Consider the following 27,368-nt stretch of genomic DNA (forward strand, 5'->3'; position numbering starts at 1 on the left):
CTAATCTGAAGTCTGCATACCGAGGGCTGATGGTAGAAAAAAATTAACAGTCTACGATTAAGGCTCATATAAACAGTACAAGCTCTGTGACTGAAAACATAGGAGTCTCAAAGCCAAAAGTGATATTTCAGGTCATGTCTGTTGATGTTTTGTGGTGTGATGATGGCATAGTCAAAAGTGTACATGTTGTATACTTAGAGCCAAGGTAAAGTAAACCAGAGGCAAAATGAAAAAAAAATAGTGTTTTTTTTCTTATATCTGGAATCTAGGTTTTAAAAAGGTAAATGTGGAATGGGAACTGTTTACAGGTGAAGAAGGGACTGGGAGGGGAAGATGGGTCAGAGAAAATGAGGAGTGTGAATGGCTAATTAGTGGAGATGCTCTATGTGTAGCTCTAACTCCATCATGAGGTACAGTTATCGCTGTGTGATATGTTCTTAGGGAACAATGGCACTCTCGCTGTGCTTCCTACACCTATGTTTTATAATTCTCCGAATCTTTAACGTGGGCGTGTATCAGAATCTGCAGACTAGTTGATGTTAGTTTGTGGTCTCTGTAATCCGAACCTCCAGTGTCTGTTACATCCCAGGAAGTCACTCATAGGATACCTTCACTGATGAGAGTCCAAGTCTTGTTGAGTCATGTGAAGATGAAAATTGGTGGTTATAGCCCAAGGCACTGGGTTATAGCCCAAGGCATTTCCATGTTTTGGAAGTTGGGGTGGAAATCTACTGTGGAAAGCATCTTCTCTTAGCTGTTGTGTGTGAGTAATCCCTGTTTCCTTCCTTAGCAGCTATCTGAGTCTTCTGCATTTGTATTCATGCCCGGGAAAAAGATGGCTGTTTTGAGGAGCAAATATTTTCTTAGGGAAATCTGGGCAACTAAAAAAAAAAGCAAATATATAACATATATTTTCCCCAATTAAACATTTGATATATGAACAAAATAAATGTGGACTTGAGAATAGCACCACGTGGTATTTTGGCCATTTGAGCACTCTCTACAGCCCGAAACAAGAAAAATGCTTGCCTTGCCACTTCAAAAAGTGTGTGTGTTGCGCGCGGGGGGGGGGGGCACATTTTTGCATTTAAAAATATAATATAGTTATGTCTATAAGGTGTCTTTCCACCACCGTTGGGAACTTTGCTTCTTTGCAGATGTTGGAGAGAAGGTAAACAAAGCACCTTGGACCACCCCGTGCCCATGCTTTGTTCGAATAACTTTAGAAACCTTGGAGCCTGCAGGGAACAGTGCTGGGTGGAGGCCCAGCGACACCCAGTCTGGATGGCACAGAAAAGGGAGGATGCTAAAGAAACAACAGACCCAAACTCCTGCCACTCCACCAGTGAAGCAAACCAAACAAGCACAGAGGATGGAGGACTATGTAGATGTAGGAAGTCTGTAGGGAGAAGAGGCAAGGCAGGCACCTGGGAAGTTACTGCAGCAACCAAGAGAAGCCCACATCATGACCACTAAGCAGGATTCGTAAATCCCTCTGCTGCTCTAGGGAGGCTGCTCAGACACTACAGCCTCCTCTCGAGCTTCAGTAAGCAGTCCTGGAAAATCGGATGGGATTGATGCACCGTTCCAGTCCAATCCATTTTCTAGTTTGCAGGGGAAAATCCGGTCCGGTGTTTATTTTTAGCAGCGCTTTCCCGTGACCGAATGCTACTGCTTTCGGACTGGGATACTGAGGACCTTATTGGGGAGAGAAACCATGGCGGGCGGGGGGAGCGCGGGGAGGGGGAGTGGGGCGGGAGGGAGGCGGTGAAAAAGGGAGGGGGGACGTCTTGCGCATGCGTGCCAGCGCCCATGCAAATCTGCTGTACATCCAGAGCAAAGTGGGATGATCTGTCACTACACCTGCAGCACCACGCTCCGAGGACAGCTCCTGCTTGCAGCTTCCAGATTCAGGTAAAAAAAAAAAAAAAAAAAATACAGTTCTGAGCGGTCCTGTGCATGCTTTTCAGTATCAGATATGCATAGCAGCCTAACCTCTGTAGAGGCAATCTGCTGCTGCTAAGTGTCCTTTGGTGGCTGATCGCAGCATCAAGGTTTAAGAAATCCCATCTTTCAGGAAGCCTGAAGGGAAAGAAGGAAGTACGGGCGAAATCATCTGATTGCCTTTCCAGATTTTGGGATCTGAAGCGGGCCCACGTCTTCCTGCCAACTTCCATTGAACTTCCCAGCACTCTAAAGGGACCGAAATGGAGAGCAAAGGTATGTGGCTGTCCCCATCGGGCACTTCCCGCTGCATGTGCGTGGCCAGGGCAGCCCTCGGCTAGGGGACTGCAGTGTTCCAGAGCGGGAGGAGCATCACACTAGGTCGATAGGAGGAGGATATGCTATGTCCGTTGCAGCAGCGGGAATGTGGCAAGAAGGCCACTAACTCCCACAGCGTGGAAGTCAATGTTTAATACTCCCATCAGTTGCGTAGTGAAGTAGAATGAGTTTTTTTCCCCCCGGTGGTGGTGGTGGGGGGATGGAGAAGATACCCTCCCAAAATGGAGGGGGGAGGAAAGATGTGTTGCCAAAACGATTTCTTTCCTTTATAATGGATGGACTGAACTAAATCTATTTTGTTTGCTTTAGGATTGCTGACGGGCACATTTATAGCTGATATCCAATAATGCATTGCTAAAAAATGTTTGAATTTCTCCACCCCACCCTACAAACATGGTGTTTCTGGGTGTGTATGACCACATTCGATTGCATTTTGAATGGGTAGCAGATGAAAAATCGTATCTATTTGAAAGAGTGTGCATAGGAACTGACCTCTAAGAAGATCAGGGTACGGGAGTACTGCTTGGCTCTTTGGGCGCGATGCCGTTCACTAGTTTTGGACATGTACAAAATAAAATTCTCTTCATAAGTAAATCTGCAAAATGTACACCCACCAACTGCTACATGAACTGGGGTAATCAACTTCTGGTTGATAATTCTAATGTATATAAACAAAGCAACCATTAAAATTGTAAGTTTTGATGTCATTTGGACTTAACCCCCATCTGTACAGGTCTCTTCCCCTCCTTAAATTGTTCACTAGGTTGTGAGTACCCTGATTGGTGTGGCCAGACACCCAGTAGGGATAGAGGATGCATTTGATCCTGGTGAAATCAGAGAAATGATGTCAACTTTTATGAAACTATATTCATTACCCAGAACTGGAGAAGCTATATTTGAAGCAAGGTTTTATTTTTAACCAGAATGTCAGTCACTGTGGCAATGTACTTAGGCTCAGGGAGTGGTGTTGAACTACCTATTTCTGGACTGACTAATACAACTAGAGTGTTGGTGATAGCAGCTATCTGCTCAGGATGGTTATTTTGAGTATTTAATTAGTAGGTTTATCATATTTGTACCTGGGGTAGACACTGTGGAAAGAACTGAAATGATCTGGATGAAGATCAGCTGGAAGCTTTCAGATGGGGCAAATTGTTCTTGTGACACATTGTGGGTATTTCCTTGTCTGACAAGGGAGATACAGAGGAAAAGTCCATACCTCTAAATATACATAATATATTGCAGAATCCAATTTAAAATTAGAATCCAATCTTTCTTAAATCATAAATTAATATAATATTCTAGTTAGTTAAGCATTTTTGGGCATAGGGTAAGCAGCAGAGAGTATTGTTTTACTATGAAAAACTGTTTTTCTGCTTAGGCAACACCTGGTATTTGGCCATTAAATCAGTTATTTGGCAGTGGTTCTTGGTAACATTTTGCCCCTAATTTATACAGAAATTATTGGTCCATTGTAAAATGAAGATGTATCTCTCAGCAATATTTTGTATTTTATTTTATTGCCTATGAAGAATGCTGCCTGCTTCTCAGAGTTCCAGGTGGTTTATATTATCTAATAATAACAGTAGACTTCCAGCCATGCTTCCAGTCTGTGGAGTTCAGAAGCGAGACAGAATTTCAGAAATAGACCCAAGAGGAACTGGGCCAAAAGTTCTATGTTAAGTTAGACAACAGCAAGACAGTGGATCGCAGCTCTGTTAAAAAGGGGATGATAACTCTTGCTATAAACCCAATATTGTGGTCATTTTGCAGAGAGCTCATAATTACTTGTAACAAAGGAGCAAATGAAAGTCTCAATGAATTTTCATTCCTGGGCTTTACAAAGCTGAGCTGCCCAATCATGCTGACACTTATGCTTTTTAAGTCACTGCAAGAGGCATGCTAAAAAAATCCAGCTGACTTTAATTTTTTATTCTTCAAGGGGAAAGGAGCATATTAATGGACAGTTGCATCTGTATTTCATTCTAACTGGAGTAGCTTTCATTTCTTTATGCTGTGCAACTTCTTCCCCCAACGGATTCAAGTGAAATTGTAGGAAAATATCATTAAATATAAGTATTGGAGCTAATTTTAAATAGTCAAAGAATCATCACATGATTCATTAGACAGCACAATAGTTCTCCATAGTCTAATGGCCTATTTAGACACGTGCCCTGTCACCAGGGTCAGGCAACCTTCGCATTACCTTTGCTGTTTGAAAAGCAGATTAGCCAAGCAACTCTGTGAGTGTTCCCTTACTCACGAGTAAGATCAGGTCTACTTCCTCCTTTGTTACATTACATCACTTCCTGTCATCCAGGATAAAGTGATGATAGATCCATTCAGAGTGATTTTCTAGGATTTTTGTGTAGCGTGGTAGGTACGTTGTCTCAAAGACTGGGTTGGATGTGTTTGGAGTAACTTTGACAGAAATTGTGCCTCACAGGTCCCAAGGGCTAGAGCCTCTCAAATAATGTAGAGTGTTTAATATTTAAACTTGTGGTTCAGAAACTTCTCTGCACTCTGGAACTACTTGGTATACCTCATAAATGTTATCGGGCAGGGGCCTAGCCAAAATGATTAATTAGAATGTTGTACTGGAACACAGAGATGAACTTTTTTTTTTTTAAACATGGCTCAGGTACAATGTGTTTGAGAACCACTTATTTAGGTGCTGGATGATAAATTGTGGTTTGCAGACACATTTAGAGCTGCCTGGTGCTCATTTTTACTCTAGGCTTATTGAACATAGTGGTTTCAACAAAACTCCAGGTGGTTTGTAATCTGGGTCAGGTTCACGAGCAATGATTTAAAGGTAGCTTGTGTTCCCCCCCTCCTGATTGTATAATTTTTTCCTTGCTCAGATTCTGAACTTCATGCATGATACCTATAAAAAACACCTGTAGAACTTTTTCTATGTAGAGAGCTTTGGGAGTTTCCCTTTTGAGATCCAGGAGTTTCCCTCTTGAGATTCAGGCTTAACTGATTCTGGGGAGGAATCTGGGCATAGTTCTTTAAAACAAAACAAAATTACTCTCAGTTGCTTCTCTATTGTTGTGAAGAGACACCAAGACAAAGACACTTACTAAAGAAAGCACTTGATTGGGGGCTTACTCATGTTTTCACAAGGATAGTCCATGATCGTCATGGCAGGGAGCTTGGTGGCAGGGACAGTAGCAGAAAGCTTACATATGATTATGTTCACAGTCAAAAAGAACGGGCAAAGCCGGGCGGTGGTGGCGCACGCCTTTAATCCCAGCACTCGGGAGGCAGAGGCAGGCGGATCTCTGTGAGTTCGAGACCAGCCTGGACTACCAAGCGAGTTCCAGGACAGCCTCCAAAGCCACAGAGAAACCCTGTCTCGAAAAAAAAAAAGAACGGACAAGAGAGAGAGGGACGCACTAACAGAGAATGACATGGGCTTTTGAAACCTTAAAGCTCATCTCCCCCAGTGACACTCCAACAAGGCCACACCTCCTACTTCTTCCCAGATAGTTCCACTAGCTGTGGACCAAGCATTCAAATATATAAAAGACTATGGGGGTCATTCTCATCTAAACCACCACACCCTCCAAGTGATGCTACCATCCAGCCAATAACCATTGATCTCAGACCTCACCACTCTTGGTCTACATTTCAGGCACATGAGCACTACCCCAGAGCTTGTGAAAGATGCTGATTCTCAGGCTGTCTCCGGATTGATAATTCAGCCCTGGATTCCAGAAAGCTCTCATGATTGTTTGTGTTCCTGTTAAAGTCTCAGAACTATTTGTCTCAATTGTGGGAAGCAGATTGTAACTGAAAGAATTCACACACAATGTACCTTTGGAAGCTTGGATAGAGATCATCTATTCTGTGTGGCGGTTACGTGTGTGTGGTCAGGTCCTGGACTTCTGTTTGCTTTGGAGAAAAGTGGGAAAGAAAGTCTGCCGTGTGGTTTGAACCCTAAACAAACTCACTTTTAAGAACTCTTTCTGTTCTTACTTTAGTCACTTACTTTCAGCCTCCAATTATCTTTAAGCATTTATTCTCCAACTTCATTTCAACTCCTGTTAAGTTAGTGCTGTTGGCCCATGGTTAAGTAATAGTACTGGACTGCGTATGCCAGGATGCATCTTAGCAGACTGCAGGTTGCTGCCATTGTATTGCATCTCTGTCCCATTCTCTGATGCCACCCATTCTGCACTGTCTTTCCTGACCCTGTGTTTAACGGCTATTTTTAAAAAATAGAGTGCTCTATACAGCTGAAATGCCTGTTTGTTTTTAATGTGGTGCATTCCTTATACCAGAAAGCAGATGATCTTTATTCAAAAAATATTTAATGAGTACCTACTATGTACCCTTCATGCTTAGTTCTGAAAATCTAAAAGAAACCTAAGTTAAGTAGCTCATGGCTATAATTCCAGCACCCAGAGAATAGCAACAGGAGAATCAGGAGTCTGAGGATAGCCTCTACAATATAGTTTGAAGCCAGCCTGGGCTACTTGAGACTCTAAGTAACAAAAACTAGTCCTTGGTCTTAAATATCTTGTTCTCATACCTCATGGCTTTGCTAGTAGATTGGTTAGCCTTCTTGAGGGTATGATTTGAGCCTTTAGCATTTTAGCAGGTACCCGGGAGCCCACCTCAGGAATTATGCCATATTTTCCATGGCAGAGACGCTGGCTTTTAAATGCTGTGTTGAACAGATAATCGTTTTAAGCACCACTTTCATGTGTTGAGATGATTATAACCTGGGGAAGATAAAGCTGACATCTTACAAGGGCACCCTGAAGCATCATTTTGATTCCATAGTACAGAAGGCAGGAAACCAACTTGTTTTCCCAACAGACTTGCTCATGCCCTCTGGAAAAGAGAGGAAATGCTTTTGTGATCCTTAGCTGAGCAGAACTGTTGCTTCATCCTTAAACAGAAATAAGAACCAGAGAGACCATTGTGGTGGGAGAAGTCAAATCTAATATGTACTGTGATGGAATTTACACTGGGTGTAGGGCATACAGCTTCTTGGCTGGTTCTAGGGGTGTTAACTTTGAACATATCTCTTTGCCTTTCTGGCACTCAAGATTTTAAGAAGTATAGCGTGTTTGACTCATTTGATTCAAAAGCATGCTGAATTGCCATGTTGTACCAGGCATATGGCTAGGTTGAAGTGTTGGAGATGTGCGTCCTGACTCCCATTCTTTGCACTTGCAGCGGGGATCCTCCAGGATTTTATTCTGGACACACTACTGCTTCATTCATCCTTCCTAGTCCTTGTAGGTTACCCAGGAGGCTAGAATGTGGAATTCTACCGTAATTAGGGACCCCGAGAGAAGACTGAATGTTCCACAGCAGTTATGCCTTCTATTGGTTTCTACCTTGATTTTTTTCAAAAGAAAAGTCGCTGTGTGAGAGAACATGTGAACACCAACTATGTTGTGTTTTCTTCTGAAAGTGGTTCCAGCTTACCAGCTGCCTAGCTGGGAATGGATTGCCTGACTTTAGCAGTCATGAGGAGATCTGTTATCCTCGGCAATGAGTCCAGGGGTGGCCACTTTCTTAGCCTTGCCTTTTAATTCTTTCAAGCTTGTGAAGTAGTGACACTATTAGATTGGTGTCACTATGTTATTTATTTATTCATTTATTTTGTGTATGTGTGTATGTGTGTGTGTGTGCACATGTATGCATGAGCATGTATGCTACAATATGTGTATAGTTCAAAGGACAACCTGTCAGTCTTAGTGGCAAGTGCCCACCCCCTCTGAGTTATCTTCTTATGCCCACAAAGTAACTAATAGTGACGTATCGTATTTGCCTCTATTGGTTTCTGAGTTTACTGCATATTACCGGCTGTAAAATAACATCATGAGACATTTTGTGGTTTTATAAAGGTCTTTGTATGTTATCTGCTTTAAAACTTTGTGATTTCATGTTTGACTTTGTTTCACAGATGTAAGGGGGCATCGGAAATCTGGTTTCTTTTTCTGTAAAACAAGAGCTTTATACTCCTCCCTCCCCTCCCCACCCCATAGTATCAGAATCACGGGATACAGTTTGTCTTGGTGGAGTTCACAGCCAGTGCTCTGCCTAGATACTTACCAAGCAATCCTCACTGACTTCCACAAAGGCTTTATGTAGCAAAGGGGCTACTTTTGTGCATACTCTACTTTATTTACTCAATAAATTACATGTCTTTATCTAGGGGGTTGAGTACAGAACCCAGGACCCACTCAAGCTAATCATGGGCCACCATGGAGCTACACCCCACTACATTTGTAATGTGAACTTTTCTGATAACTAATTTGTTACTAAGTTACTGTTGGTACTAAGACTGTTTTGAATTAGTTGTGTAACATTTTGCAGGTTGGAAGTAGTTGGAGATAAATCAGGAGCAGTATACATTGAATGGGTTTAAAATACAGCATAAATTCTGCCCATCAACATGGTAGTCATGGCTCCCCCCTCCGTGGTACATGACACTCAGCTATTAATGAAGCATTCAGTATGTTAGGTGTGTGATAGGCAAGTAGTACAGTAATTTTTACAAAACTAGAGCCAGGAACTGTTTCTAATCAGGAACATTATAGTGCTCTTGCCTTGGACATTTTATTATTATTATTATCATTCGTTAGTGTTAAAGAAAGCATGGAGCATGGACATCAAAGAGAGATTCCATTCCTCTGTTATAGGATTGGAATAGAAAATATGTAAAATAAACGTCAAGAAGCTGAGACCCAGAAGACATGCCATTCACCTTATTAGCATCCCTGTTTACAGGACATGGTGTAGTTTTTCCAGGACCTATGCATATAGACTAATTTTCGTTTTCTCATCTCCCCAGCTGCATTTAGAAATCCCCCTTTCTTCTCACGAATGTGAGATTCTCCCCCCAGAGAAGTTAAGTTCCTTAGCTGCTGTGATGCAACTGATGGCACCTTGGCTGAAGTTAGGACACCTGTTGCCCTTTCACAGATCTTTTCCTGTTTTACTAGCATGTAACCTGCTTGGATGTTTACCTAAGAGACCCCATGACCGAGGATTCAAAGAGCACATTCCATTGGAAGGGGCTTTCCATAAAAGAAGTTGCTAGTTTTCACTTAGGCTGGCCTCAAACTTATGGTCTGAGTCCTGTATTAACATCTCTATGGCTGGTCCTACAGATATGGGCTTATGGACTTCGTTTCCGTTCTGTTTGTGTTTTGCCAGAGAAACATCCACAAGGGATGGACAGCAGGAAAAAAAAGTCCAGAAGTTTTTAGAGGCCATTCAAAGAGTCACCAAATACAAGTAACTTTTCTTTAGCAAAGAAGCAAGAAGAGGCAGCCATTCCAATCTCTACCCCCTGGAATCTCCCCTGCTCTCACAGTTATTACCCACGAGAAGTAGTCAGGTTCGCATCAGATCTTCAAATATTGACCATGTTCAAATAGGCTAAACCATTCTCAGTACAAGGCAAAATTTTCAGCTCTTTGGGAACTGGAAAATATAGCTATGTTTCTGTCCTTAAAACATATTAAAGTGGTTTTTGCCCCAATTTTCATCACATACTTAATTATATAAATAAGATAATTACAAAACATCTTTTGTATGATTGCTCTAATTGGAAATGAAAATCTAGGAAATTGAAACTGCCTTTCCAAAGGCTCTTTTTGCATTTAGAAATAGTCTCACTATTTCCAGTACTACTTGAAACTGAATTTAGTTCAGCTCTCTGTTGTTCTTTCTCTAGGATTTAATGGAGAAATATTTGCTGTGGGTCAAAGAGAAAGACTCTGCAAACCATGCTTTATTTGTGAGTCTGAAAATTCAAAATAAGATGATGTGGGGATTTTTTTCCTACAGGCCTTACTTACATCAGCATCAGTATTAAAAGGCAAAGCAGTTATGCACACACAGAAAGGCTCTCAATAACCTGAGGAAGAGAGGCAGACAGACAGACAGCACAGGGACCGTGGGCACCAGCCTCTCAGTGTCAGATAATGGCTGGATTAAATCAATGCGCAGCATTTTTGAGAATCAATGTGTTAGATGTCTTGATGTTGTGCTTTGAACTGGTTTGTATACACTGGTTGGGTGCTGAGGTTATATACTTTGGTACATGGGGGTGTAGAACAAACATGCTCTGTGTTCTGATAGAACAAGACCAGAAATCCTGTGTTCAAGTTCTGTTTCCTATACCTATCTTACAAAGGATCCTTGCAGAAAAAAATCCTTTTAAATCTCTGTGTCCTGGATCAACCTTCTTGACTTCTTCCCCAATCCTCCTCTCCTCTCCCATCTTCCCTTCTTCTTCCTCTTTCTCCTCTTCCTCTCCTCCTTCTGCCATTTTCATTCTCTTATTATAGAGAAACTATCTTGTCCACTTTCAAATGTTCTGTTTTGATCCCTATGCGTGCTTTCTATAGAAAATAAAACAGTGAATCAGTCCAGATAACCACATTGATTTTAACGTTCAATATTGAGCTACCACTTTTGTTGCTTGTTTGTTTGCTTTTTAAAGCAGTCTCTTGTGATTTAAGCCCAGCTGGCCTGGAACTTACTGTGTAGACCAGGCTAACCATGAACACACAGAAACCCACCTGCATCTGCCTCCAGAGACTAAAGACATGTATGACCACGGCCAGTCCTAAGCCAGTTTTTTTAGGCAATAATTTTCAAGATTGAGATTTTGGGCATGGAGCTGGGTCGACAATTGATGTTTTTCTGAGTGAGAAGACACTAAACATAGTGGATTAGTTACTTTTATTAGTTATTGTAATGCTATTATGTTGATAAGAGCAAAATACCTTTCAGCTTTCTCAAGGAAGGCTTTATTTCAGCTCACAGTTTCAGAAGAATCTCCGCCAAAAGGAAGGCATGATGGGATAACAATGACATCATCTGAGGCAGCAGGAGTGTGAACAGTGGCTGTCAGGCACAGACCAGAAAGCAGAAATTGCATCTGAACCTGGGGAGTGGTATATTTCTCAAAGACCCCCCCATGGTGTACCCTCCACAGAAAATCCTGCCATCTACAGCCTGCACAGACTTCAAAATAGTGGTACCCGCTGGAACCATGAGCTTGTTGACTAGGCTCATAACATTTGGCCTTATGTGTGATATGTGACCATGGATTTGAATTGATGGGTAGCTATGAATACCTATGGACATTGTCACACCTTGGAAATTTGGAGGTCTAGGTTTGAATCCTGATTTGTGTCTCAACTCAGCATATGAGTTTGATGTAGTCATTTCTTTCCCTCACCTTGCTCTCTGTCTGTGAAGCAAAGGAACACAGAGACAAGGGTCTTTGAATCTGAGGAATTGTGAGAACTGGCATTTGTGGAGCTGTATAGAGAAAACAGTAGATGTTTTTTTCATGATTATGGTTGGTGGCTCACTCCTTGCTTCTGGCTAACACTGTACCATTTTTTCTGAGCATCTTTGGCATCCTGTTTTATAACCTTGTTTTCTTTATCCTTATATGCATCCTCCTTGTCATTAAGGTTATTTTATTATGTGAAGTTGATATAGTCTTCCTTCTTCCAGACATAGCAAGCACACTTCACCAAGTAAAGGCAGGCGTAGCATGCCAAGCCCTCTGTGCTGAGTGTTTTACTCCTGTTACAGAAGGGAGATTTGACTTCCCTTCCTTTCAGTCACTAGAGATGCATTTTTCAAAACGAAACACACTCACTTCTTTTGTCTTTAGACAACTCAGAAACCGTAGGTATCTCTTGCAACACTCAGGGCTCTGCTGCTCCTTCAAGACAGAAGTATTGTCATTTCCAGTGGAAACCTACTTAGTAGAGTGGATTGATACTTAAGCTGAATTTCTTAGTTATGCACGGGATGAAAACAAAAATATTTAACAGCCTTAATGCGTTTAAAAACATGAATTACGATCAGGATTACTTTAGATAAAATAGTGACTATGAATTTGATTTGTGGGCATATGCCCATATCAATGACAAGCAACACACCGTGAACAAATAACATATTGAAATATGCAAAGGATATTATTATTGGGGTAATAACTAAATATTGAATGAAATTTTATTCTTTTTCAGATATTCTAACAATCCCATATTCTAGATAACTTATTGCTGTCTTAGCATGGTACAGTCAGTTTAGACATATTTAAGTGTTACCAAATCTCTTTCTTCATGTCTCCTGGCTTCATGCTCTGCTCATGTCAGATATCAATAGGACACTTGAAAAGTTAACTGTCATTTAAAATGAAGTTTCTGTAGCTTTTAATGTGTATTGTACTTTACATGCTGTGACATGTTGTTCACAGAGATCCCATGTCATTCATAGTTTATGGCCTGGGAAACTCAAGCATAGTAATGCAAAGTAATTTACATTTTAACCTCCAAAGCTTCTGGATTATGGACTAGCTTCACAGTCTGTGACCTCAAACACTACTGAATCATTGGTGTATTTTCCTCTAGTCTGGTATGACTATCTCCTTTCCTCCATTAAAGAAAAAAAAGTTCAGCTGTGTACATGCAGATTTTATAACCTTCAGGGCACCCAGTATCTGCTTGTTTCATGTCTAATAAAATGAACTTCTTACTGATACAAAAAGTGCAAGATAGTAAGATATTCAATAGCTGTTAACATGTTTATGAACATGCATTATGATCAGAAATACTGGTTATATGATGGAAACTAAGAAAAAAACCAGTATTTGTGGCTATATGCACACACAAACCCTGAGCCAAGGCGAGACAGACTTGACACATTATTGGGAGCTCCTGCTGGCTCTCAGGTGGGTTCAAGAAGGAGCCTGGTGCTCTTGTATATCTTAAGTTGGTTCCAACTCCAGTGGCTTAATTAAGTGAAGGCTGTAGCATATTTCTAACCCCCACACTGCATATCTGCCTGGCTTATCTAGGCAAGTCACTGGTATTGTAGGAAGGCCACAAAACTGGAAATCACACAGCACTAGCAACTTTTTAGTCCCTCTAACATGGTAAAGATACAGTTCTGTGTCTTTCCCTCTAATTCGTGCAAGGGATTTCTTTCTAAGTTAATGGGGTCAGTAACGAAAAGACATTAAAAGCCCAGCTAAAGACAGTACTCAGTGATGGCTTGTGATTGTTTCTTTTGCTGTGACTTTTATCATCTGTTTCTTTTAAGGCTGAAGAGCCCCACCATCATGTTAACTCCTTAGCACAGAACTAGATATGTACCCTGGTATCCCATGCACCACTGTGGATGAACACTACTGATGCATGGTGAAGTTGTTAGCTGGTTCTGGTAGCTGGAACCTTTCTAATCGTCATGCCATTACTGCTTCTTGCCTTATCACTGGCCCTCCACCCTGCTTATATACCAGCTGCAAGGGTCTAACCTGGTTACATTCCTCCCTACATTTCTTTGAACTGCTGATCCTTACAGTTTCTGTTAGTTTTTGCACCTTGCCCAACTCTATTTCACACACTCTTCTCTCGTTAGGACTACTAGAGTACCAGGCAGCTCTGTGGTGTAATATAATAAGATATTTAGGATCCACTTATTTAAATCATACAATAAAAGCAAACAGTGTTGACCTTAGTTGGTAAACAACTGATATTTAGATTAGAATTTCATTAACTTGTTCTCACTGTTTGACCTAAATGAAGTTCTGTTTCCTCAGAAGAACAAACTTGATTATTGGAGCAAAAATGTCAATATGGTTAGGTCAAGGCCAGGGTTGCTGGACTCCACACCCAGAGGGTCTGATTGCATGGTCTGTGATGGATGTTGGAGAATGTTCTTTTATGAACTTCCCAGAGGACACTGCTGCTACTCTAGAGATTGATTTTAAGAACCATAGGTACATAAAACCTACTCTAATATTGCCTTGTGCTTATATTTGACTCAGAAATGGCTATTTATTTTTCTGACTGTTCAAGACTAAGGGATTTGGGTAGCAGTCTCATGATGGAAGGCCATACATAGCTTAAAAGAGTAAATGGCATTACATCTTGGAAATAAAAGTGCAACACTAGTTAATTATACAAAATTGTGAGTTTGATGGCCATTTATCTACCATTTTGACATATACTCCATATAATCTGCTTATCACTGGGACTAGCAACAAAAGATCACAGTTTATTCTAAGAAAACACCTTTCAAGTCAGCAACTAAAGATATGGGCAAACTTAAAGTTACAAAGAACTGACTGCTAGGGATGCAAGTGAAAATTTAAATTCTAAATTTGCTTTTACCAATATAGCTTCTGTATAGATTGTTCTGGAAGTAATGACTAAAATAAGGTTTGTGTCATCTGTTATCGCACCACATAATAGAAATATAATGTGTACAAATGCAGAGAAAAAAGTCCAAATCTGGGAAGAAGTTGATATTTATGGGAAGGATGGAACTTAAACATTGGGAAAGCATCCTATGATGAAGGAGCAATAAAGAGCACAGTAGAGGGGTCTTAACTGTACCAACAGTAACCAGAAATAAGTAAAAGATGATCTGATTCATTCATCTATCAGACACCTATGCTGGTGGCCAGGCACTCTTCTAGGGGCTGAAGACAGTGCGGGGGGGCAGAATGAGGAATTCTTGCCTTCATGGTGCACAGCGAGATGGGGACAGGGAATAATGAATCATGAAGGAAAGTTCTGAAGGAAATTGTGAAAGCCTGTTACAAATTATGTAATGTAGGTGGTGATTTCATTCACCTTCCAAAAACATTAATTAATGTAATCACCTTTAAAAAATTAGATTCCTTGGGGCTATTAGATTATAAAGCTTCAATTATTCAGTAGCTGTTAAAGAACACATCCACTGCACAAAATAAAGCATACCAATGAGCACAGTAGAATGACCAGCAGAGGAGTCACAACCATTGTTCTCCTCTGTGATTTCAACCAGTCAATGCTGTGGTATGTTCCTGCTGCCTTTCTGCTCACTGTTGAATCTTGACTTGTGGAAGTACTTAGATAGAAGCTTTTGGACGAATATTTTAGGGGAAGTTCCCAGACAATCTTTCAGAATGTATCAAGCTCAAAAAATTACTATCTGAACATCTGTAGATAATCTTTGCATGTTGCAATTGCATTATATGATGTACTTCTGTTCTTAAATGTATGAAGATTTTGTATGACATGCTTGTGTTCGATCTTAGTCACACTCTTGCAGTGGTATGTTTGGATATTCACAAGGCCTTCGTTTTAAGGAGAGAGAGATGCTAACAGCAATTTCTGAGCCCAACTTGTCTTGGTTTTTGTGTGCTTATGTTCTAGGTGACAACATTGGTCAAGATTCCTAATCTCACTGTTTTAGAGTTTCCTATCCATACAATGGAGACAGAAACACTAGTAATATTAGTGGCTATTAAGTAACCTGTTTTGAAGATTAAATTAGATAATAAAAATGCTTAGCCCCTATTCCCATGCAATAGTCACTTTGCAAAGCATTGTTATTTAAGTACTGTATCTCAAAACTGCCTCATTATAACCTGTGGTTCAAAGTTACAGCCCTGGGCTTTTGTTGAGTGTGATGGATCCAGACTTGGTTAATGTTTAATATTTTTTTGGTGGTACTGAGAATGAACACAGGGTCTGTGGCAACATTAGGCTCATAGTCTACCCCTGAGTAACACCTCCAACTCTGACTGTTTCAATGAACTTTATGTACATATCAGTTGTCATCATCTTTCATTATAAGTCAACCCAAAAGTCTCTGCAAGCTTGACAGTGGTGATGCACACCTTTAATCCCAGCACTAGGGAGATAGAGGCAGGTGATCTCTGTGAGTTTGAGGCCAGTCTTGACTACAGAGCGAGTTCCAGGTCAGCCATGGCTACACAGAGAAACCCTGTCTCAAAGAAAGAAACAAATATATGGGTTTCACATCATAGTCATAAATCCACCCCAGGAAAGAAGATCCTGCACACCAGATGGTCACATTCAGTGACTGGGGCCTGGAATAGTGCCTTGTATAGAGAAGGTCTCAGACTGGCTGGCAGGAAGGTAGATCCTGCAAACCAGATGGCCACATTCAATGACTGAGGGCTGGAGTAGTACCTTCTGTAGAGGAGATCTCAGACTGGCTGGAGAAAGGCTCATGAGTAAGATTTTTCAAATGATGGTCATCAGGAAATTTCATCCTGGAACTCTAAGAGTGGTTAGACAGATGGCAAGGACAGCTTGATCCTCTGAGCAAAGCTCCTTTGATCTCTGTTGGCCATGGATTCGAGTCTGAGTAGAGAAGGTAGGTGTGCAGCAGCCTCCTGGGACACTCATCCTTCAGAAATGCCAACTGAGTGCAGAAACAGCCCCTCTGCATTGTCTGCTATTTGCTCACTACTTTTGTCACAATTTGAAGGGTTCATTCTCACAGACAGCTCCTTGTCCCTTCTCCCATTTGTCTTTATAGAGATAATTGCTTTGAACTATTTCATACTTAGTTCCAGGACCTAACTATTATTCACTTCTTAAGACCTCACCTCCCTCTGATATCACATTCCCACCCCAGAATGCAACTTGTTCATCCTTGAATTTCCCAGTGTTTTCTTCATAATTTTGGTTAGGTAGGCACTATAACTAGGAGCATTATTATGATTATGTAAATAAATTATCTTTGTTACTAACAGAGTGACCTATGATGGCTTTTCTGTTTGTCTTAAGATTTTTTAATGAGTTTAGAATTTGGCTTGTTTTCAGGGGCTCTCCTTTCTCTGCATTGCATACTATTTCATTTCCTGCCTGTGACACACTCTTCCATTCTTCATGCCAGCCAGCAACTGAATGCTGCTAGGGGTTGGCAAAGGATACACTGTAGCAAATACCATCATAAAAATGCTAACACAGGCTAGAGGCTGTGTAAAGGGCAGAGATTAAATCTGACTTCAAAACTCATGTTTGAAATGTGTCTCCACTCTCATTATTTAGGCCATCCTTTCCCATAAAAAACTTCTTGTCAACTTGAAATCATCTAAGTTAGTAACTTCCAGGCTTTGGCAGATTTTTTATGGCCAGGAGAGACTTTGGGGTGATTTTCAAGTCTACATTTTCCCTGATTTATCTGAGACAAAGGGAAAATGTGACCCAGTCTTGGTGATATCAAGACTGAAACTCAGGTTTTAAATTCCTTTGCTAATGTTCTTCCCACCAAGACACATTGAGCCTCCATCCTCATGCCCAGCTGCCTATTAATATGATTAAAAATTCTAATTCATGACGACGAGCCTCAGAAATCTGGAAGTATTAATTTTAAGAACCTCTGAGAATTAGAGAACAGCATTTTGATGAAGTCCATGTGTGCTCTGCATGTAGGTTTGGGGGTCCAGACTCCTGCAACATCAGAAGAGAATGGCTCACTACTATCATAGAGTCCTCACTATTGTTGTGTTTCGAAAGATCACAGGGTCACAGCTTTGAACCAAAAACACAGAGCTGCCTTCACTTGTACAAGTTAATATTGATGGAGTTTGAATTCGCTCAGCGAATTCAGGGACCAGTTGCCCACAGAAAGTTTGGATGTAGCAAGTCCCTGAGTTAGACCTTTCAGGTTTTGCTCAGCCACATTCCTCAACCACTGCACTGTTACTACTGAAGTTAGCTTGAAAGTCCTTTGCAAAGCAGCTTGGGCATCACAAACTTTACAAAGTCACTAGGTGGAGGCTCATTGGGAAATGCACTTAGTGGGGTACAAATGAGGATATAGTAGAAACATTTCTTTTAACTTATTGGTTAAGTATCTGGAACAAAAACTTCTGTGAGCTTCTGTATAAAGACCTAGGTGTGTAGTGTGAAAACATGAATTTCTACTTCCCTTGGGCATCTTGGTTGTGTCCTTTTACTTTCATATGGAAGAGGTGGTGTGCAGCCACCTTCCCTCTGGGACTGAGGAGAGGATTAGGGGGCAATGTACAACAGACAGTCTGTAAACTAGAAGGTAAAGTAGAAAATACACAGGGTGATTGATCCCCTGTTGTTTCTGCATTGCTAATTAATTATGGATGAATAAATGAGAGAGGACATGAGGGAAGGGAATGGCACCCAGCTGCCCAACGGCTATCTGGACCCATCCTGGTGTCTTCAGCCTTCAGTCTTCAGTTAAGGGCATAATCTTCCCTTTGCCTCACATTCCCTCTGGCATCAGCAGAAATGCAAAGTGAGAAAGTGAGCAAAGTAAGAATGGCCCAAGACTTGTCTTTCTAGCCTAGATGGGGCTATTAGTTCTTATTTAAGGGTATCATTAGGTGTAGATATCTAGTCCAGGTATAGTTTGAATCCATAACTTAAAAGGGATTCTTTTAAAAGAAAATGCCGAAGCTTAATCTCTTGAGTACTAGAAAGGAACCAGTAGAGTCTACCCAGTCTATTTTTCTGCTGTGACTGGGAGGGCTGTGAATTTAAATGGAGACAAAGTATGAACAGGTGATCTGCTGTGTGAGGGGTCACTTTATGCTGCAGCACTTGAAGTGTGTTTGCCACGCTCTGCTCCATAGCTTTCTTGAGCCTGCCTCACAAGGAGACTTCATTCACCAGCCGTGGCAAAAATATTTATTCGGATTCAGTCACAATGCTGGGTGCCACACACACACCATAGATGTCAGAAGACTCCAATTTTAGAGAAAATGGAGCTAGTGCAGAGAACAGTATGGGACAGCATTATCCTAGAACTATAAAGATCCAAGATTATGGAAATAAGGGGCTAATGTCGCTGGTGAGAAAAGGAGAGTGTGAAGTCACTCCATCTTTCATACTTTGCAGAATGTAGCTTTTATCCCATCTTACTTAGGGATTATACAGGCTCCCATAGGCAAGAGAAACATGTCATCCTTTGGGAATCAAGTTAAAATCTTCTGAAAGAAGATAATGTGGGTAAAATATAGATTTGTCATATTATAATTTAAATTTTAAGGTGACTTGATAAACTTTTCCATATTTATGAATATATTTGCCTGAAGTGACTTGGACTATATATGGCTACGAATAGCATTCAGTAGATGTCCTCTCCTTATATGAGAAGTCTAAGATAAACTTCTCAGCTTATATAATGCAAATATTTACTTGCAAGCATATTGACTTTTAATCACAAAGCTAGAGAGACATTATGAATTCACACGAGAAAGCTTTAGTGTTATTCACAACAGAAGATGAAAAAAACTGAATGATCATTGACAGTAGACTGGATAAAGAAATGACAAGATGTCGATTTATAGTATTCCCTTCCCTATATGCATGTAAATATGTGTCATGCACATTATAAATATCATATATGATGGGATATTAGTCAACCTTAAAGAGATCTGGGTTTTGCAACCAGGTGGATGAATCAGAGGACATCATGGTAGGTGAAATAAGCCAGGCACTGAAAGACAAGGGCTCAGTGATCTCTCTTACAGTGTAGTCATAGAAAGGTGAAGGACACAAAAAAGAGAAGAATGGTTTTCTCCGTTCAACAGATGTGTGTGTTGGGCTGGGTAGTGATGAAGATGAGTAGGCTTAAGAAAAAAACATAGTTATGTCAGATGAATAGATTAAAGATGGTCAGTGAAGCACATAGATTGCATTTATAATATTATATACTGGGAATATGCTAAAAAGCAGACTTTAGGTGATCTTACCAAAATAGGTAAAATTATAGAAAGGGTAAAACAATATGGTGTATTGTTAATTAGCTTAGCTGTTGTAGCAGTATCATTATGTATACATATATTAAAACCCATTCTGTACCTTCAACATATACAATGGATTATCTAACACTTCTTTCTAGGAAAGAAGTGTCTTCTCAAACATAAGGCCAGGACTATGATGATCTCTGGGACCAGTTTCCTTGCCAACACAGGTTAGCCAGATCAGAGGTGTGGCAAGAAGATATTTGGTATGGAGAGTCCCAAGAGTGTTTTCAGCACAGTACTTTTACAAGAATGTTTCCTAAAATAATTAATATGGTAGCCAAAACTGCCAATGACGCTAGCGCTAATCTTTTGAACTAATGTGATTCCTGTGGCCCAAGATTCTCTTTTAATATATTTTCTCAGGTATGTTTACACTTCTGCTCGCAAACTGAGATGTGGTAAGACTTCAGTTCATAAAGTGAAATGTGACAAGAAGTTCTTCCTTCTTCTCTGCTTTGTTTCCAATGACAAAGTCTTAAAAATTAAAATGTATCTTTTTTATTGTGATATTATGGGCTTTACTTGGGTTTTATTGCCAAGTAAAATTCCAATTTTGTTTTAGTTGAGCACATTAAATGTAGTGAATCTTAAATTTCAATAACTGTGGCTACAATATAATTTTATTTCAAGAAGTATGATTTCCTGGGTTCATATATGTGTGGTATTTCATTACATTCTATATCATTCATGTATATTAAGACTATTGTGTTCTCTTTTGGACTCTTCAGTTTAAAAGAACCTGGTCAAAGAAGAGTGTACATATGAAATGAACACATTAATGACATGTTAAAGGTACTGCAGTTGCTTAACACGAAATAGAGAAAGCTCAGAAAATGTGCTAATTGCCACCCTTGGGCTGAAGAGACTGTAGAAAAAACACTTAGCAGGAGATTTTGGTCTCATCCATTGTTAAAGGAATGGAAAGCATCAGAGGCTCACACTGGAGGACCACAGTTTCCAGCTAAAAATTTGTATGAGAAGAGCTGATGACATTTGAGACTTTATCCTTTCTTACCTCTGAAAAACCCTCTCTCTGATTCAGTGAGAACAACTAGTTACAACAAAATAACTGACTGAAAAGGTGTGTTTTTGTTACAGTTGGAAGCTCAAAGAAGGTTTTGGAGAACTCATACATGGGTCTGACATAAGTGTCCTACCAGGACCTTTCCATTATTCTGTTGTCCTGGTGATTACTTGATGCTCAGATGTGTCGTGAGTGTGACTGATCATTACACAGATTGGGATGGATACAGTACGCAACACACCTCTGTCCATGGAGATGTGGAAGAGTGGATTCTGTGACCAAAGGAAGCTTGTGGTTAGGAATCACAGAATTCCACCATGTGTCCCAGATGACTGCTTTGTTCTTAGAAGCCTGAAATAAATGCGTGGGAGGATGTCTTGCTGCCTTCCTTTTTGAACAACCTTCCTTGGGATGGATTTTTTGCACTCATCAGTGGTGATAATATTCCCACAGGTAGAGTTTTGTGTGAGCCATGATCACCATTGACTTACCCATTTTTTTATGTGGTGAACACGTGGAGGAAAAGGCAGTGCAGACAGGTCCAAACTGATTTCCAGGTTGTAGAAAATGCTAATGTATGAAAAAATTATAGGGATATAAACAGCAGGAATGCTGTTTTGTCTGATCCCCCATCTGGCAGCTATAAAACTTGAAGCCAGAAAAAGATAAGGCCAGAATTTCATAGCAGATGAGGATTAGAAACAAGATATGGGAAAGAAGGAGAGTTATAGACACCTTGAATTTATCAACTAACCCAATAGTGGTTTTCTAGAGAATAGACAAAGTTACATACATATTCTTATACATGCAAAGGCAAGCATCTTTCTAATGACATGGAATTCTCCTCATAGCACTAACATGAAATAACTTTTACAAGAGGGCAATGATGGATATATATGATATATATCACATGTGTATGATGTATATTATATATATATAAATATACATGATATGTACATATAAATATATGTATATGACCCTTTCTCTCTCTTTATGTTTTTTTGAGACAGGGTTTCTCTGTGGAACCTTTCCTGGAATTTGCTCTGTAGATCAGGTTGGCCTCGAATTCACAGAGATCCGCCTGCTTCTGCCCACTCCCCTTTTTTCTTTTATTTAAAAAAATAAAAATTGTTTTAGGAGAGATAATTACTTAGTGATATCACAGTTAAACTAAGATACTTACCAGTTCTTGCTGGGTGGTGGGGGTGCATGCCTTTAATCCCAGCACTAAGGAGGCAGAGGCAGGAGGATTTCTGTGAGTTCAAGACCAGCCTGGTCTACAAGAGTTAGTTCCAGGGCAGCCTCCAAAATCACAGAGAAACCCTGTCTCAAAAAGCCAAAAACCAAAAAAAAAAAAAGATACTTACCAGTTCTTTTCCTCTGACCATATGCAAAGCTATATTTTCTCCATTTACTTACTCAGCGCTAAACTGATGGAATTATTTAAGCAGTTAAACATTCTAAAACACTTAGCAAGGCAAATTTCTACATTTTCAAAGCCAATCACAAGAAAGTTCCATTTTGTGTGAGTGTAGTTGTTCATCATAAGGAAACACAAGGACACACTCATTCACATTGTTTGGAATCAGGGTAGCAGCTACATTTGGAGGTGATGGGGATGGATGGGAGAGAGAGTGGCTTCTAAGTTTCAGGGATGTTTTCTCTTCTCTGTGATTTGGATGCAGGCTTCAGATGTGAGTAGAGTGTGAGTGTCCCTCAAACACTACCTTCCTCTGAATATATGTTACTTTAATAAGAATATTTAGCATTTATATGTGAGGCTTAGAGAAAATATTCACAAAAATATATACATAAAATTATACTACAGTTAACACAAACATAACTCTACAAATTTACTCAAAAAAGAAAATCCAGGAGCCAAAAAAGGGACAAAGGCATTAACAGACAAATCATAGAACACAGACAAGTGGCTAAGACACCTGGTTAACATCATTGTTGATCTTGTAGCTGAAAATTCAAGCGCCTAGCTGCTGTTTTGCATCTAGACTAACAATAAACTTTTAAGATGCATAATGCCACAGTAATCATCTTTCATTGACTATATAGTATATGACCAAATGATTCAACATATTTACTTTTTTAATAATCCTCCTTTAAACTTACAAACTTCTTTTTATCTCCATTTAATGAAGCATATTAGTAATAGCTTACACAGCATATGGCAGATCTTCAAATACAGTGGTAGCTTATTATTGTACAATCATTGTATATTATTGGCTAATACTTTAGAAAGAAGAGAACAATTTGATGAGCACCCTGTTAGGCAGAGGAGCTGTTTGCAATTCAGATGTCCCATGATTTCTCTTTGAGAAAAGGGAAAAGATTAGTGATAGTAGAGTCTTCATTGCTACTTAATCATCTCTGGCACGTGTCCTCCCCTACAAAATACTGACAGTCCAAGGTCAATTGCAGAGCCTGCACAGCTCTCAGCTCGCATTCCTGCTCAATGAAAGAATGTGATTAGTTCTCACTTTCCCTAAAGTTTTGCCTTTTTTTCTCCATTGTGTTAATAGCAAGTCTATTGGGGTCTGTTTTGTCACCTTCCTGGCTCTTAGACCCCTTAGCACAGTGTTAAGCCTGACTCATTCAATAAGTAATTTTGATATTGTTATTATGTCTGAAGTTATCACTATCCTACTTGTAGTGTAATTGTTAGTGTTAGGAAGAGACCTTCCTATAGGTTGCAGTAGAAACTGAGGCTAGGAAAGGATCCAACACATACAGGTATATAACCTCAGATCGTAAACAGAACTACCCCAAACCAGATGTTCTTGTAACCTCTATTTGAGAAGTTTTGGACAGTAGCAATCACTCCTCCTTAGAAAATGTGCACATCTTCACACATGCCACAATAGCTCAGGTATGTGTGACCCAGGGAGTGGATGTGGTAAGTGGTTGTTTTAGCCACTTTCACTGGTCTTCTCTGCCAAACCTTCCAGGCTTTACTGAAGGGAAGATAACTAGGAAACAAAAGGTTCCCCATTCTTGCCTTGTCCCATGTTTTTTTGGAACACAGCAACAATGGGGTCAAGTTTAATATCACAGGCAAGCTGGAGCTCACAGCTGCACTGACTGTCCTTCACTCTACCTTACTGCATCCCTAAAAGCATGACCACGTTCCTTTTCAGGATGTGAAGCCTTGCCTAGTTGTGTTCTTGCTGACAAATGCCCTTGATTTGTGGGTAAAACCTAGTCTACCTGGCTGTCCTGGAACTCTCTCTGTACACCAGGCTGGTCTCAAACTCACAGAGATCCACCTGCCTCTGCCTCCCGAGTGCTGGAATTAAAGGCATGCGCCACCACTGCCAGGCAGGTTAATGGATTGTAACAGGAGTTGGAGAGTGTTGCAGACCCTGAGCTGTGGCTCTTGACATGAGTAAAGCTCTTGAGTTGCAGGTTGAATCTTCCCACTTGTCATTGAAATGTGACATAGACATAGAAATAGACATCATGATATCTTTTATATGTGGGATCTTAAAGATTATATGTGGAAACACATATAGGGGCTAAGGTCAGAGGGTAAAAAGATGCAGCTATGCAGGATGAACACATCTAAGACTAATCCAATAACATAAAAACTGTAGTTAGACACCCATCGTCTCACAGAGTTAACCTTTGTTTCTTCCCTTTGGTGAGAACGTCCAAATCTACTTTAACAGGTAGACTCAGTGTATGACAACCATTATTATATGTTGGATGGAGATACCCTGGAGGGCATGAACATTCTTCCCCTCACTTTTTAAATTTTGAACAGGTTTTATGGGATTGCATCTGAGCTCTCAGTTCTGTACTTTGGGTTTACATGTCTTTTTTTGTTGTTGTTGTTTTTTCGAGACAGGGTTTCTCTGTATTGTTTTGGAGGCTGTCCTGGAACTTTCTCTGTAGACCAAGCTGGCCTTGAACTCACAGAGATCTGCCTGTCTCTGTCTCCCGAGTGCTGTGATAAAGGTGTTCGCCACCAACGTCTGTCAAGTCTACATGTCTTTGTGAAATTAAACTCCATGGCTATATGTAATAACTCTGACTCAACTCTTTCTCACTTTTGCTCTGGTGTGTTTCAGGATCTTACATGACGTCAATATTAAAAGTGTTTTTTATCATTATCTTAGAATTTTCAGCATATAGACTATTGATTTCTTTGGTTGAATTTATTCATTTATTCCTAAGTATTTTATTCTTTTTTATGCTTTCATAAATGGACTTGTTTTCTTCATTTCTGTTTTTGAAAGGAAGGATATTGAGAATATAACCCAGGCCTCCTGTATGCCAAGCAAGCACTATACTTCTCTCTGTCTCTCTCTTCTCTCTGTTTCTCTGTCTCTCTGTGTTTCTCTCTCTCCATTTTCTTTCTTTTTTGATAGGTGAATATTATTAGTATATGGACAGGCAACTGATTTTGATTTTGGTATTTTTACTGTATTCTTCAACTTTACTAAATTCACCCACTAGCTCTAACAGTTTTGTTATGGAGTCCTTATAGTGTTCTATATATTGGATCATATAATCCACATTCTAGATTTAGTTCTATTTTTTGATTTATGATTTGCATACCCTTTATTTCCTCTCTTTATTACCTGGCCTTGCCAGAGTTTTCAGTTTATGAACAGCAGATGTGGTGAAAGTGGGTATCCTTTCCTTGTCCCAGATCTTAGGAAAAGGCATTGACTGTGACATTAGCTGCCAGCAATTCCTGAATCTTCTGTATTATTTCACTGGTTAGTTTTTGTCTGCTTGACACAAGCTTGGGTCTTCTGTAGAGAGGAAACTTCAACTGAAAAAGTACCTCCTGCAGAGTGGTCTGTAGGCAAGCCTGCTGAAGCATTTTCTTGATTAAAAATTGGGGTGGGAGCCAGGCAGTGGTGGAGCATGCCTTTAATCCCAGCACTCTGGAGGCAGAGGCAGGAGGATCTCTGTGAGTTCGAGACCATCCTGGTCTACAAGAGTTAGTTTCAGGACACCCTCCAAAGCCACAGGGAAATCCTATCTCAAAAAACAAAAACAAAAATGGGTTGGGAGAACTCAGTGTTGTTGGGACCACTTCTGGTTATGTGGTCTGGGGTTGTATAAAGAAGCAAGCTGCATATGACAGGTCAAGAGGTAAGTGAGCAGCACTCCTTCATGGCTTTTGCTTCCATTCCTGCCTTCAGGTTCCTGTCTTGAGTTCCTGCCCCAACTTCCTGGATGATGGATTATAAACCAGAACTCTTTCTTTCTCAAGTTGATATTGGTCATAGTCTTTATCATGGCAACAGAAAACAAACTATACCAATTATTTCATGTGAATTTCCTTCTGTGTGTATTTTTAAAAGTTTATTCTGAAAGCACATTGGATTTTGTTAAATGACTTTTGCATCTTTTGAGATGGTCATGGTGGTTTTAATACTTTATTTTGCTAATGGGCTGTATATACTTGCAGTAAATAAACTTTGCATTCTCAGAATAAGTCTCCCTAGGTAAAGATGAATATTTTTTATGTGATACTGAATTTAGTTTACTAGTATGCTTTTGAGGACTTCTGCATTTTTGTCCATCAGAGATGTTGGCTTATAGTGGCATCTTTTGATTTAGGATTGTGGTAATCTGGCCTCATGTCAATGTTTGCTCTGCTTTTGTCCTTATTAATTTGGAACAGACTAAGAGGAGCTCTTTGAATGTTTGGGAGACTCACCCATAACTTATCTGATCATGAGCTTTAAATCAGGTGTTTAATTTCCATGTTAATCTCTGTTAGTTGTCACTTTAGACTTTCCATCATATGTTTTCTTGGTCAGTTCCCGTGGGTTTTATATTTTTGGCAATCTCCTTTTGGCTTCCCAATTTGTTGGCATGTAATCACTCATGTTAAGATCTATTTTTATTTCTGAGGCATCTATTGTAATGTTTTCCATTTTAATTTTGACTTTTAAATTTGTGTCTTCTATATTTTTGTTCTTGGTCAAGCTAAGGGTTTGTCAAGGTTGGTAATTTTCTTAAAAATCAACTCATTTAATAATCCCAGCTTCTTTTAGTTATTGGGCTAAGAGTTCCAAGATGCATCTGCACCAATACAGGGTATTGTCCTTGCTCTTGTTTGCCCATGAAAACTCAATGGTAAGAAACCACATTCTTTTATTTCTCTTTTTCTATTTAATTTAAATTAGAAACAAGTTTATTTCATATGTCAATCCCAGCTCTCTCTCCCTCCCTTTCTCTCCCACCCCCCTTAAACCCTCCCCAACCCCTCCCTCAATCATCCCTCCACTCTCCAAGGAGGGTGAGCCCCTTCATGGGGGATCTCAAAAGTCTGTCATATGATCTGGGCCAGGGCCTAGGCTCTCCCCCATGTGTCCAGGTGGAGACAGCATCCCTCCATGTGGAATGGGCTCCCAAAGTCCATCTGGACGACAGGACTAAATGCTGATCTATTGCCTGAGGCCCCAAAGAATGCTGAGGCCTCCTCACTGACAC

At 40.1% G+C, this 27,368-nt stretch overlaps 1 protein-coding gene across 1 annotated transcript in view; it reads left to right on the forward strand.

Annotated features, from left to right (window-relative positions):
* Window positions 1–1,787: 1,787 nt before the first annotated feature.
* The window catches only part of Fgf12 (fibroblast growth factor 12), a 515,142-nt gene continuing 489,561 nt past the window's right edge, over window positions 1,788–27,368 (forward strand). Inside the window, exons 1-2 of the mRNA XM_005071590.4 lie at window positions 1,788–1,914; window positions 2,078–2,220. Of these exons, the coding sequence (XP_005071647.1) occupies window positions 2,208–2,220 (13 nt within the window). The 5' untranslated portion in view covers window positions 1,788–1,914; window positions 2,078–2,207. The remainder of the gene's footprint in view (window positions 1,915–2,077; window positions 2,221–27,368) is intronic.

The sequence above is a fragment of the Mesocricetus auratus genome, unplaced genomic scaffold (genome assembly GCF_017639785.1).
Source record: "Mesocricetus auratus isolate SY011 unplaced genomic scaffold, BCM_Maur_2.0 Super-Scaffold_100008, whole genome shotgun sequence".
Classification (NCBI taxonomy): Eukaryota; Metazoa; Chordata; class Mammalia; order Rodentia; family Cricetidae; genus Mesocricetus; species Mesocricetus auratus.